Below are 14,880 nucleotides of genomic sequence, written 5' to 3' on the forward strand. Positions count from 1 at the left end.
CCTGATGCAAACCCCAGATCCAAACACCTCTGAATAGTAGGGATCAGATCCTCAGCTAGCGTAAAGTGGTGTCACTCCGTTGACTTCAGTGGAGCTGTGCCAATTTACACCAGCTGAAGATCTTGTCTCGGGGAAGTTGAAATCCAAATCCGGACATGGATTCAAATTTTCCTGTTAATTTTTAATAAATAGAAGTGGGATTTATTTTTGTGACTTTTCTGTAGTTTTTACATTGCTGGCTCTAGATCTTTTGCTACTTGTTCAGGTTTTCCTATTTACGAACCCTTTCTTTGTTCCCATTTCACATGCTTTAACCTATTGTTAATATTATTTGTCTTTTTGCCCTCTCCTTACCTCACTTCATCCTAACCTACCTTTCTCTGTATTTCCATAGTCTAGGTAGCTTACAACATGTCCACTGCTTCTCTTCTCTGTCTTCAGACTCTTTGGGATTCGGTTATAATCCCCAACCAGTTCTGAATTTAAAACTCATCTGCCAGTACATAAAATGCCGTTGGCTTCTCTAATTTACTGTGTTAGCCAACGAAGCGCTCACTGGAGTGGGAAGAGTCACTGTAAGGTTTCTCTTTATCACAGCTCATTTCTCCAATAAGAAAACCATTAAGAGTCATATTCTGCTCTCAGCTACAGCTGCCATTGAGGACAGAATTTGATCCAATACATTGCATAGGAAATATGGAGCCTATGGGAACATCATGAAGGGCTGTATCCAGCCTAGATCTATCCTATGGTGAATCTTGCCCATATGCTCAGGGTTTAGCTGATCGCCATATTTGGGGTCGGGAAGGAATTTTCCTCCAGGGCAGATTGGAAGAGGCCCTGGAGGTTTTTCGCCTTCCTCTGTAGCATGGGGCACGGGTCACTTGAGGGAGGATTCTCTGCTCCTTGAAGTCTTTAAACCACGATTTAAGGACTTCAATAGCTCAGACATAGGTGAGGTTTTTTGTAGGAGTGTGTAGGTGAGATTTTGTGGTCTGTGTTGTGCAGGAGGTCGGACTAGATGATTAGAATGGTCCCTTCTGACCTTAGTATCTATGAATCTAAAAAATAAAGCTCCAACCAACACTTGGGGCTGCTCAGACAAAATTAAAATACTTGATCTTTAAATATTCAGGGTAAATAGGACTAATTCCCGTGAGATGGGATATTGGATGGGATCTGAGTTACCCAGGAAAGAATTTTCTGTAGTATCTGGCTGGTGAATCTTGCCCATATGCTCAGGGTTTAGCTGATGGCCATATTTGGGGTCGGGAAGGAATTTTCCTCCAGGGCAGATTGGAGAGGCCCTGGAGGTTTTTCGCCTTCCTCTGTAGCATGGGGCCTGGTTGACTTGAGGGAGGCTTCTCTGCTCCTTGAAGTCTTTAAACCATGATTTAAGGACTTCAATAGCTCAGACATGGGTGAGGTTTTTCATAGGAGTGGGTGGGTGAAATTCTGTGGCCTGCGCTGTGCAGGAGGTCAGACTAGATGATCAGAATGGTCCCTTCTGACCTTAGTATCTATGAAAATACACTAATACAAACAATACAACAGAGAAGAAAAATGATTTCCATCAAATCACCAAGGAGCACACCTGTGATCTCTGGATTATTTTGTCAAATTTCAACGTCGACCACCTTACTGGCTGGCTCAGCCATGTTGGAACAAAATGTATTTACAGAGTGATTTCTTGAGCAAACTAATATTGGCGTTTAAATAGTAGCTAACCGTTTCTTCTGAGAACTTGTGTGTGGAAACCCTCTCCTTCCCTCCCCAGAGAAAGTTACTTTTTTAAGTAGATAAAAGTGACTTTGAAATGCAAAAGGAAATATAAAGTGTAGCAATAATTGCATAGAGGAAGAAATGGGACCAAATATTACAGAACTTTTCTAGGCTTCAGTTAGAAGAGATCACTTGTCTTAATGTCTGTTCATCTGCCTGACCTAAAACAGTCTCATAACCATTGCAGGCCCCAAAGAGATCCACTTACCCAGTGCAGACTCTAGATCAAACTTCTCATTTACTGCAGGCCTCTTACCCAGACATATTACCCCTTACCATATAATCTATCTATCTTCGATATTTCTAATGCAACCATCGTGATAGCATCTAGCCACCAAGATCTCTTACCGGATTCAGACAAGCTTTGTGGTGTTACTGCACCATATGTTCGACCTGAGTCTTCTGAATCACTGTTATAGACCTGTCGTCTCCCAGGAAGAGAGAACCTTTTCTTCTGGTCCGGCTTTATATCAAGGCAACCCATGCTCCTTTGCAAAGTCTGACTTGGCCGGTGAGCAGGTGCCTTCACAAATTCATAACGGAGACCTGCAAGAGAGGGAAGTGGATTAATCCTGTAGCATTAAGATTTTAAAGCTAATTGTCTTTTATCTACCAAGGTCGTCATTATCTATGTATTTTTTGAGTCTTCTGGCTTTCGGTTACTATTTTGTTTCTAGTTCCAACTTCTAAAGTTAGTGAGCCATGGTTGACTGAAAAATATCTAGAAATGTTTGAGAAGCTAAAAGCATCAGAGATGCTTGGAAGATAACGAGAGCTCCATGCCTCCTTGCTGGGACAGATTCAAATCTGGATTATGCTGGTGTAAATCCATAGATTCTACAATCACTGACTCTGAGGATTTACACTGGTTGTTACAGAGGTTGGAATCTGGTTCATTCCCTCTCTATTGCTTGTCTCCTTGCAACGCATGGGTCTTCAGACAGGCAAATGGCTGTGTTGGGTGTTAATGCCACACGACTGTTTTAACAATCCTAAGTAGCTGAGATGGCCCTGCATTTATGACATTAAGACATTTAATGGTCTTGCACTAAAGGACTGAAATGGAATCTAAGCTGTGAATTTCTTCACAATGTATTTGTTCTAATCAATATTTTAGAACTCAAAGACACAAGCTTTGCAGTGTCTCAGACATGTGGTGCTCTGCGATATAGAGCACAAGCTCAAGAGTTGCAGGTTTCTGCATCACAATTTGGATTCAGTAGCCACCCATAGACTCAAACTGCACTGGAATGTTACAGTTTGAAGAGTGTAAACCTGTGTGGATTTAGTCTTCATCTTGGTTGTGAAGTCTAATCACAGATGCTTCTAAGACTTATACTGGGGAGGGGGAGGATTTTAAAATAAGTAGTAATTCGTGCACCACTCAGCAGGTACTTAAGCATATGCCTAACTTTAAGCACATGAGTAATCCCACTGACTTCAGTGAGAGTACTCACATACTTAAAGTTAGATACTTGAATAGCTTGCTGAATTAAGGCCTCAATTTTCTATTGCACCCTGCTTCTCACAGGATCCTAAAGGGCCTTACAAAATATATAGATCGCTAAAATGCAGCAGCTGTCTAGCATACATCCCTGGACAATGGTGGGGGATTGGGCTAGGACAGTGGGTACCTGAAAATATTTCCTAACTCATTTTCTAAACTGACTAGATTTCAGGTTGGGGCTGCCCCTTTAACACAGTGCACTGCAAGAGGTGTATACGGTACCTGAAGGTGTCCCGCAATCCCTTGTTGACCAACGGCGAACCAGGTATGCCAACGTTATCTGGTCCTCATCTGGTTTCTCCTCGGAATAATATGTCTTCCTGTGGCTGGCTACATCCTGTTTCACGTGCTGAGCGTGAACATATGGATTGGGCAGCATTCTGATCCTGATTTCATTGTGCTTTTCCTTAGCCTTTGTTCCTTCCTCTCGGTTGGCCTGTAGCGTGTAGTCCCACTCTACATCCTCAAACTGGAACATCAAAATGCTGCTCAGAGCATTGATCACCATCCTAGGAAGGGAAGAGGAACAGTGCTAAGAATCACACCTTGCAATAATGGTGTAGCAGTTACCTGTTGTGCCAGATTGCTTGTGTGCACTGATGCAGATGCTGGGTGCATAACTAGAATTGAAATTGCAATTGCTTGGTTGGGGAAAAGAAAATGAGCAGTGTTTAGATTGTTGCTAGCCCTGATGATCATCTGATCATTGCCAGCTCATTCCAATTAATGTAACCTGAATGTAAAGAACGCTGTTGAGTTAATTTATTGCTAGATACAACTGGGAATAATGGGATGAAATCAGTGATGAGTTGCCAAAATCTTAACTGGTTCCCTATAAAAAGTTCTGATTTAAGGGAAGTGCCTCTGTTCTGCCCCCCCAGGCTCTGTCCTGCCCCCCTGCCCTCCCCAGGCCCATTCTCCATCCCAGGTGCCTGCTGGTGGCGCAGGAGTCCTGCAGCCCTTGCACCAGTAAGGTCACTCCCAGCATGTGGGGTGGTGGCTCTCTGCAGGCAAAGGCTGCCATCTGCCTGACTCCCCACCGTGAGATGTGAGCGCCCCTGAGCAGCAAAGGCCGGACAGCCCCACAGTGCAGGAGCGGGAGAGACTGGGGGGGCTCGCCGCAGCATGCCCAAGGCAGCCCCCAGCCATGGCACCAGCCGTCCCTGCCCAGCTCCTGGGGCAGAGGAGGAGGCGGCTGCTGCTGCCAGGGGCCTGACTCTCCCCGGCCCTACGCAGCGCCCAGTCACATGGTGCCTGATCTCCCTGTCCAGCGCAGCCGGTCGCGCTTCCTGGGCTGGGCAGGAAGCAGCATGGAGCTCAGCCGCAGCTGCTGAGCGAGGCGGCATCAGATTGGCCTCTGCGCGCGGGGCCCCAGAGAGGCTGCCTGGATGGCTGCGCAGCGCAGGTACCAGCTGCAGCGCAGCCCCTGCCCCAAGAAAGGATGCAGGGCCCCGCAGCCCTTCTGTAGCCCCGTACCCCCAAAAAGGTACTGCTCCCTGCACCCCCCTCTAGCAGCGGGCCCCTTCTCCAACTAAGGCTGGCTCTAGCATTTTTGCCGCCCCAAGCAAAACAATTTTTGGTTGCCCCCCTTTTTTTCGTGCCCTCCCTGCCCCTGCCTCTGCCCCTCCCCCAAATCCCCAGCACTGCCTTCTCCCCGGGTGTGCTGCATCCCCCCCCATTGCTTCCTGCGACTTCCCCCTGCAACTCCCCGCCCTTACTTACCTCCACTCCGCCTGCTCCCCTGAACACACCACCTCCCCCCTTCTCAGGCAAGGGAGAGGTAGCAGGTTCAGGGAAGCAGGCAGAGCGGAGGTGAGCGAGGGTGTGGGGGGGAGCACAGGAAGTATCGGTGGGGGGGGTTAGAGGAACCGTTCCCTGCCCCAGCTCACCTCCGCTCCACCACTACTGCCTCCCCAGAGTGCGCCGCTGCTCGGCTTCTTCCTCCCTCCTAGGCTTGCCGCGCAAAACAGCTGTTTGGCGTGCAGCAAGCCTGGGCGGGAGGGGGAGAGGAGAAGCGGAGCGGTTGCGGCGCGCTCAAGGGAGCAGGCGGAGGTGGCGCGGAGGCCAGCGGGAGCACATTTCTAGGGGCGGCATGGCCAGCGCCGGAATGCCGCCCCTAGAAATGTGCCACCCCAAGCACCTTCTTGTTGGTGCCTAGAGCCGGCCCTGTCTCCAACAGCCCCCTTCTATAACACTGAGCCCTACACCATGCACCCTCCCTAGCGCCGCGAGTCGGGGCCCCCTTGGCCTGGGGGACTGCCCTAGCCGAGTCCCAGCCTGGCTGGGACTTTCTGGGGCAGCGACTGCCTACCCAACCCTGACCGCCCCCCCTAGAACCTCTGCCCCCTCCAACCGCTCCCTGCTCCTTATCCAGCCCCTCCTCCCAGACCCGGGCCAGCCCCCTTACTATGCTGCTCAGGGCAGCATGTATGGATGCCGCGCGGCTCGCTGGAGCCTACACTCCCACCCCCTTACCATGCTGCTCAAAGCAGCAGGCACTGTAGAGCTGCCCAGGAATGGCCCAGAGCGCTGGTGCCGGGGGAGGGCAGGGGAGGGGCTGGGGGAGCCTCCCGGGCCGGGAGTTCAGGGAGCCCTAACAACGCGTTCTAAAACTGCTTCTACATTTAAGAACCGGTTCGCGTGAACCAGTGCGAACCGGCTCCAGCTCACCACTGGATGAAATCATGAAAAGGAAAGACGTTCTGACTGTTAGGCTGTGAACTAGCTCCCAAGAGAAATGGTCGTTGTCCTGTTGCTAGGGACCCTTGAATCGGGGTGAAAAAACACTGGGAACACACTGTAGGGAACAAGCCTACTCTTGTCTAAAAGGATGGATGTGATGAGTAGGCCTTTTCAATCTCTTACATTTATGAAAATGCAGTAGAACACTGGCGTGTTAAGAGCACACGTGGGCCTGATCCTGAACCCACCCAAACTCTGAGGAAATTCAGATAGCAATCTTGATCCCACTTTATAGCTTTGCCCTATCTCTAAAATGGGCCTGAATCTAAACATCAGGATGAATATCCAATGTTTTGGGGAAGTTTGGAATGAAATCCAAACTAAAACACCACACCTACTTAATAGAATAACATATTGCAGTGATCCATAGTTGTCAAATCAGCAGAATCCTCTAAAAAAAACCCACTTGTTAGGGCTGTAAAAAGGACATGATTTCTCGAGCAACACAATCTGTCTAACTGGCTCAGAGTCTGAGTGCAACTGCTATTACCCACCTATTTTCTACAATGCAGAAGGACACCACAGGGTCACCTCTGCTATTGGCCCTCATCACCTTCAGGCAGGTCCCAGTCAGGAAGTTAAATATACGTATTTTTCCATCAGCGCAGCCACTGATGACTCGGAGATACAGAAACGCCAGATACAGGACTTCTCTGAAAACAAAACACCGGAGCATAAGCACATTCTTTATTCCTATATGAGAAGATTGAAGTAACAATGTTCTTTCTTGGATGGTGAGTGAAGCAGGTCCATCTCTGCCTACAGGGAAGATGAGAGAACTAGTCAGGTTTAAAAGAGGCCGGGGAGGATGAAAGTCACCCAGAAAATTCCTCCCTAATCATTGCTGCCTTTGGAATGAAGAGATGGCCAAAATTATGAAGTTCAGACAATTTATTGGACATGCTCAAAAGATGAACGAAGCAGTCATTCGTAGCAATCACTATGTTTAAGACCAGTCGCAGCATATTAGCTTTGCCAGTAGGCATTTTCAGTCACATCTCTTCCTTTAAATAACCTCTGAAAGTAAATGCAAACAGTATGGTTATGTAGTCTTATCACAGCATAGTTAAAATCACAAAATGTCATGATATGCAAAGGGAATGGTTTCCACAACAAAACTAATGTCTCCATGTTTCACATATGCACTATCTTCTGTTAGTCTTTTCTGTCAAAATAAATAGCTTAACATGCTGCTGAATATATATTAGAGGTTCCTGACATTTTGATGTGTCTGGATCCCATTTAATCTTAAATTATCCCTGCTTCTATGTCAATAACAAAGAGATGGGAATGATCTTGTTTTCCTGAACTCCTTGTCTCACAGTGGATCATTTGCCCCTGGACTGGGATAAGAGCACCTCAAGTTTAGGTGGATTGAATCCTAGATGTTAGCATTCATCATGTGCTGGGAGCATTTGCGTCTAAAGTCTTTACAGTTTACTTCCAGAAGGCATAAGATCTGAATTAGTTTTTCTGCCAAAGAATTGTGTTTTGTTTATTCTGTTTTTTCACCTGCACTCACGTCATACTAATTATAGGCAGGGTTAGTATTGACACCTATTTTTAAGTTTTCCTAACACTTCCTGATATAAGACCCACTTTCCAATGGCTTTTAACTCTATCTAACTGTAACTGTGCTGAAATTTGCCATGTTGGGTGTCTGCCTCACGTTGAATGCTTTTGGGAAATTTCAGTCAAAACGATTTAGCTGTTTGGATAACAAGGCAAAGGAAAAACACATTGTTTTTCTCCTTATTAAAAATGCTGTGACCTTTTATTGAACAACTCTTGTATCACCAGGCTTTGGAGTAGGACTTGAAATTTGGCAGTATACGAGCATGTACTAAAATACTATATCATAATGCATACGCATAAGAGGACTGATTTAAGGTTGTACAGGCAATCTTCATTTTGGCATACTCTAATTTTGGAGGTTTTGACTTTGCAACCTTAATAATGTTTCTTGAAGGTATATTATCATCATGGGTGAAATCCTGGCCATATTGGAAATCAATGGCAAAACACCCATTCACTTCAGTAGGGCCAGGATTTCACCCCATGTATTTAGTCCATCAGTGCTTTTCTGTACACTTGAGGACCTCTTCATCACCATATATAATATCATACATAATAGTTTTCCCAAATGCCTAGCTTTATTGTGTCATGGGACAACATCGAATGCTGCTATTCCCTTGTGAAGGTAAGAGTCATGCAAGATACTCAGTCCTAGGACTTTAATTCCATCTGTTCTGCAGGGGATTCCTTACTCAAGAGTCACTGTTCTACTGAATTCTTGTAAAACAAAAACTCCACTCCCTGCAGGACAGGGAAAATTTTAAAGTGTTAGGACTGTGAATTAACACATTCTGTGTAGACATATTCCTAAGCAGGTAACAGTGTTCACTTTATTTATATTCAGAGCTATAGGAAACATGTAGACATTTGTTATCTGTGGATTCCAACGTGTGAATGATACCTACTGTGGGTGCCTGAAAGCCATTAGACATCTCCTATGTTTTCCCACCATGCTCCATCCCAGGACAAATCCATCAGAGGTTCCTGTCACTAGATGCCATTGATCAAAGGCCAGGCATTTTACTGGGCCTCGGTGCCCTTCTAAGGTCTGTAACATGAAAGAGCCACATGTCACATAGTGTAACAAACTATAAGAATTCTGGGCATACACATAGCCCCAATCATTCTCATGTTACAATACTGCCCTCTTATGCTTTATAGTGGATTCTGTAAAGGATTACAATAAGCCTTTTGGTAATAGTTTTGATTCAATAGTCATTGTAAGTAAAACATGCCAGGCTCACTCTTGCTGGCCAGACACTAATGTGAACTTATTCATTCATTGGCGAGAATCACTGTGTGTGCTATGTGTAGGGCCATATCAAATTCACAGCTATGAAAAACATGTCACGGACCATGAAATCTGGGTTCCCCCTGTGAAATCTGGTATTTTGTGTGTTTTTAGCCTATACTATACAGATTTCATAGGGAGATCAGAGTTTCTCAGATGGGGGTCCTGACCCAAAAGGGAGTTGCAGGGGGGTCACAAGGTTATTTTAGGGAAGTTGCAGTATTTCCACCTTTACTTCTGCACTGACTTCAGAGCTGGGTGGCCGGAAAGTGGTGGCTGTTGGCTGGGTGCCCAGCTCTGAAGGCAGAACCCCACCAGCGGCAGTGCAGAAGTAAGGGTGGCAATACCATACCGTGCCATCCTTGCTTCTGTGTGGCTGCTGGCGCTGCCTTCAGAGCCGGTGCCCAGCCTGCAGCCACCACTCTCCCACTGTCCAGCTCTGAAGACAGTGCCACCGCCAGCAGCAGCGCAGAAGAAAGGGAAGCAGTACCACAACACCCCTGCGCACACACACACACACAGTAACCTCACAATCCCCCCACTCCTTTTTGGGTCACGACCCCTACAGTTACAACACCATGAAATTTCAGATTTAAATAGCTGAAATCATGAAATGTATTATTTTTAAAATCCTATAACCATGAAATTGACCAAAATGGACTGTAAATTTGGTAGGGCCCTACTATGTGCATGTTATTGCAGCTGAGAATTAAACTGAGACCTTTAGGGTCTGTTAAGCGAATAATCAACCAGGAAAGACAATATGAAACTGCCCCTAACCAAGCTGGTAGGAGCCATATGTAAACGTAGGTCATCTAGAAATGGAACATCTTACCCTTGATAAACATCTGTACATGCAATTCCATCAGACTCTTTTCCATCAATAGAAACTGCTTTTCACCTCTCAAAGAACAGGAGATACACTGGTATGACTGAAATCAAACTGGCTCTGATCTTTAAATTACAGTGCAGCTGTCTGGATATCCCTAATCTTTATAAACTCTTTTTGTTTCTGCTAGAAACAAATTTCATTTCTTAGTCTAACTATGCATCATCCCCAGCCCTGAAATACAGCTATTATCCAGAAAATCCCTGCTTGTGAACGCTCACCCAAACAAAAACTCAAATATCTGCAAACAGCAAAAAATTAATGACCAGATCAAATATCAATTTTTTATTTGGTGAATTGTTTGCCAATAGGCTCTTACACAGGTCAACCATCACTAATTCTGTTGATCATCGGTTACCGGTTTCATACCTTTTTCTTTCTTTCTTTTTAAAAAACGCCTTTGGTGTAAACAAAAAGCCATGACTAGTGCGGGTGAACAGATATGTAAAGGGATTTTATAAAGAGGACAGTGATCAATTGTTCTCCATGTCCACCAAGGGAATCAGAGACTCATAGAGGTTAGAAGGGACCACAAGGCTCATCTAGTCTAACCCTACAAGAGTTCAGCTGTCCTGATTGGCTTAGCTTGCAGGAAGGCATATTTAGGTAATTAGGAAAAATTTTCTAACTAAGGATAGTTGAGCACTGGAACAGGTTACCTGGGGAGGTTGTGGCATCCCCATCAATGGAGGATTTTAAAACAGGCTAGATGAATATCTGTCAGGGATGGTGAACTTAATCCTGCCTCAGTGCAGGGGAATAGACTAGATGATAAGGTCCCTTCCAACCCTCAGTGTGTAGTAGAGAAAGAGAGAGCCTGGTGTAAGATCTGAGGCTGTGAGTCAAAGTCAGGTCATGTATTAAAGCAGATGTTTGCAAGTTCACTGTCCAGTGCATGAATTTGGCAAAGTTGTTGCTAGTGTACTAGGCTCTAGATATTTACATAAATATATTCCAGCTAGTACAGATACATCCCCATATAGTATAAGATAAGATGGTTTGACAAAACAATGAATAGGGATGATTTGTTCAAGATATTGGGAACCAGGGGAGATAAACAGATGTCATGAAACACATAAGGTGTTGCGTAAGATGCTTTTTCCAGTTGTTTGTCTCAGTCTATAAATGTCAGGATACCTTGCCTTAATCCTTTGTCTAGCCAAGGGGCAGCAGAGAGTCCTGCTTGCTGACTGAGTTGAGTCCATTATAAAGGGCCTGATATGTTAGGGTACCCATAGACATAGATCCAGGGAGCTAGTCCTGTGCTTTGTTGACAGTAAAGCTGGCTGAGCGCCTTCGCCAGTGAACCAAGTCTGTGGTCTCTCTAGGTAGTACTATCGAGGTCTGCTGGGCCAGGTAGCTGCGCAGAGCTGGGACAGCATGCAGAGAGAAAACACCCAAATACATTTCCAGAGCACACTATGATTAGGAAGAAACGTACCTTGATCAACATGCATGTATCAGCGTGCCACACTTTCACCAACCCTTTTTCGCAACCACTCACAATGTGGGTGTTGTTGATTTTAGCTGTCCAAATGGCATCTTTGTGTTTTAACGTTTTGATGCATCGCCCGGTGTTTAAATCCCACACTGTTAGAAGTGGAAAGGAGAAACATAAATAATGTCCACATTTATTTGTCTGTATCGCTCTGGAAAATGTGAATACAAATTCTTATTTGAGTCCACAGTTGTACCTAGAGGCCTCAGCTGAGTTCCGAGCCCCCTTGTGCTAGGTGCTGCACCAAGACAAACCCTGCCCTGAAGCGTTCACAATTCAAATAGAGAAAGCAATGGAGTATCATTATAACCACAGTTGAGAATCTAAGGTCACCACAGGAAGTTTATAGCAGAGCTGAGGACTGAATCCAGGTGTCTCAAGTCCCATTGCCATAACCACAACGCCATTCATATTGTATAAAACCACCCTAATAGGAGTTGCGTGCGTGGCCATTGCTTGCAGAGCAAACTAAGCTCCATTGTGAGAGTTTGAAATCCACCCCCTGGTTTCCACGCTGGTTGTCAGGGTCACACACTGTCTGTGCTATAAATATACATATTGGGCCACTTTCTAGGCTGGTATAAGCCGATCCAAACCCCTTTGCTGTTACCACTGGGATTGGGAATGTGGCTGACGATGGCCCCCCATCAAAGCCTTGGGGCTATTTCGGCGATTGCGTGCTCACCTTTGACCATGCAATCTCTTGCTCCTGACACAATCTTGTTTTTGTACATGTCCAGGCAAGTGATGGTCTTCATGTGACCGTTAAGGATCTTCACACAAGCCCCAGTGAATATATTCCAGCATCTGTAGAGTAAAGACCAAGAAGGGGAGAATCCTGTGATTCATTAATTGTTAATTAATGACTTATTTGTTATTATTGCCAGCTAATGGGCCTAGTTCTCCTCGCACATACACTGGTGTAAGTTGGGAGTAATTCCACTGAGGTCAATGAAGTAACACTGAGAAAAGCCCGATGTAAGGGGAGTAGAATCAGGCCCTAATATTTAGATACCTGATCTTATATTTTGTTCTGGTGGCACCAGGGCTGTCATGGTCACATACATCTGGATTGCTTCTCTGGCTACCCAACAATGGTTACCTCTGGCCTCCAAATGTAACAATCCTTCAAACAGCCCCATTTCCGTCAAGCAGCTGCCAAGAAGACTTAAAGCTGCTTCACTGAGAAAACCCAAGCACATCGATATAGCAAAGGCCATCCCATGCTGAAGCAGGTGGGAGACAAAGACTCCATATCTGTGTAGACTCTTTCCCCTCCTATTACACTGATGTGGCCTCTGAAACAGGCCCTGCCATTGTCATCCCAGAGCTGGAGAACCTGACTTGGGTCTCCGCCTGTGGGCATAATGCAGGGCTATTGTAGCAGCAGATTATTATTATCCTAAGAATTAGTGACAGAGATGACATAAGACTTCCCATTCCCCAACGTCAATGAGGCATGTATCCTGATCTACACCATTGTATGCCTCTGCATAGTATAAAGCTGCCTCTATACTTTCTTCCAAGTGCACTGGAAGGTGGTCAGATACCATGGGAATGAGTTGGTATCAAAATGATGGGAAGATTAAAAAAAAGCCTCCCAAACTTCAGGGGTGAACTCCTAGCCCTATTGAACTGAGTGGGAGTTTTGGCATGGATTTCAACAGGGCCAGGATTTCACCGCAGATGCTAATCAGAAACATATCTCAATGTCTCCGGTTTAGAAATATCACAACAATCAGTTTTCCTGGAGCACTCTGCTACTTCTTCTTCCAGTACTGGATGAAACAGGGAAGCCCAGAGGGGAAATGTCCTGCATGAGCAAGGGAGTACACTAGGATATCTATGATGTGTTTTTCTTCTCTCATTATTACAGTTAGAAAACGGGGAGGGGAGGATTCTGGAAAAAATGCCCAATGTTGGGTTTGGTTTTGGGTTTTATGCTTAAAATTTTCTTTCAATAGATCATTGCAAACTGGATCACTCTGCCCAGTGATCCTCATATCAGCACTGCTCACCTGATGCTGAGATCAAAGCTGGCACTCAGCACGAACCCTTTCTTCTCGTTGAGGAACACTGCCTTGATGCTCCCAGCATGGCCACTGATCACAGGTGGCACTTTCTTCAGCTCCAACACGTCAAGGAACCTGACTTTGCGGTCCACTGAGCCAATGGCAAGCAAGTTTCCACCACTATAGTGGATTACCCTGTGTGGATCTGAGCTGGGTAAGCAAGCAGAGACTGAGGAGAGCATCTGCCAAAGCATTACAGGGCTAGCCAGGAAAACACTGTAAATTGTTATTTACAGGCACCTGTATTTTGCTCAATGCCGTGGTATCTCAGCTCAGTGAACAGAATTGAGGGGCCGTCCTGGAAAGGTACATGGAACCCCTCCAGGTACTAGCGGGAGGGTTGCTGACAGGGCCATCCTTACCGGTACGCAAAGTATGCAGCTTCTTAGGGCACCAAATTTCCTGGTGCCCTATGCAGCTGCGTGCTGCTCCAGCCCCTGTTCCGCCTCTTCCCCCTGGCCCCCGTCCCTGCTCCACTCCCGCCCCGCCCCCACTCCATCATTGCCCTGAGGACTGCACCAGGGGTCAGGTGCCCTGCGGCAGGAAGTGGAACGACCCAGCCCCAGCCCGCTTCGCTCTGCCAGCTCCTGCTGGGGGACAGTTTCCCCACTGCCCTCTCCCGTGGAGGCCTGGGGCCAGACCCCCCACCCCCCACGGAGGCCTGGGGCCAGCCCACCTACACATACACACACACACACACAACCACCCCCCACAGGAAGGCTGCTTAGGGCACCAAAATAGCTAGGGATGGCCCTGGTTGCTGAGACCCAAGGTTTCAGCTGATGTTTGTGTGCAGATAATAAATCATAGAGGGGAAGGGGATGAGACCCACTGGGGACTGCTGACCCCACTATTTCAGAAATTGAATCACTATAATGCCTTTATACAAGGGCATGTTTGGTGGTCAGGGTTCCCCGGACATTGATGTTTTTAAATGCCAATTCTGCAGCAACAATGTATCGAAATATACATATTTCAGGTTTTGCTTATACACATATCCACACATACTGAGACACATATCCTGTGATACACACACAAACAGCTGAGACTCAGCCTCACACACACACCAAGACTCACATAGGCTGATATGATTGCCCCCTTCCCCCCTACACACACTCACACTCACAAACTGACTTGCACACACAGTGATCTGGATCCTCATATAAACACACTGACACATATATGCATACAGTCAGAGAGGAGTCTTCTCCTTCAGATCATGTGGCCGGAGCATAAGTGATTGGAGCAGAAGATTCTGGGTTCTAATCCAGTTTTGCCTATGTAATGGGCATCAGAAAGTGCTGCTTAGGGACTAGATTTTGCTACCCTTGGTCACATTGTAATACCTTACTATACAAATACTTCCACTGAGTCCAGTGAAACTAATTCTGGGGGAAGGCATGCGTAAGAGGGGCAGAACCGAACCCTGAAATTTGGACACTAATCATGAATAAGTTACACAACCTGTAAATAATGTGAACCTTATTTTTCATGCAGCGACTTCTACACTAGTTCCATCAAAAC

At 46.1% G+C, this 14,880-nt stretch overlaps 1 protein-coding gene across 1 annotated transcript in view; it reads right to left on the minus strand.

The window, feature by feature from the left end:
- The window catches only part of CDRT1 (CMT1A duplicated region transcript 1), a 32,194-nt gene that overhangs the window by 1,668 nt on the left and 15,646 nt on the right, over window positions 1-14,880 (minus strand). Inside the window, exons 7-13 of the mRNA XM_038371581.2 lie at window positions 13,303-13,506; window positions 11,970-12,091; window positions 11,228-11,376; window positions 8,512-8,654; window positions 6,526-6,684; window positions 3,512-3,798; window positions 2,131-2,328 (exon numbers count right to left, since the gene is read on the minus strand). Coding sequence (XP_038227509.1) covers window positions 2,131-2,328; window positions 3,512-3,798; window positions 6,526-6,684; window positions 8,512-8,654; window positions 11,228-11,376; window positions 11,970-12,091; window positions 13,303-13,506 — 1,262 coding nt within the window. The remainder of the gene's footprint in view (window positions 1-2,130; window positions 2,329-3,511; window positions 3,799-6,525; window positions 6,685-8,511; window positions 8,655-11,227; window positions 11,377-11,969; window positions 12,092-13,302; window positions 13,507-14,880) is intronic.

Source organism: Dermochelys coriacea, chromosome 14 (genome assembly GCF_009764565.3).
Source record: "Dermochelys coriacea isolate rDerCor1 chromosome 14, rDerCor1.pri.v4, whole genome shotgun sequence".
Classification (NCBI taxonomy): Eukaryota; Metazoa; Chordata; order Testudines; family Dermochelyidae; genus Dermochelys; species Dermochelys coriacea.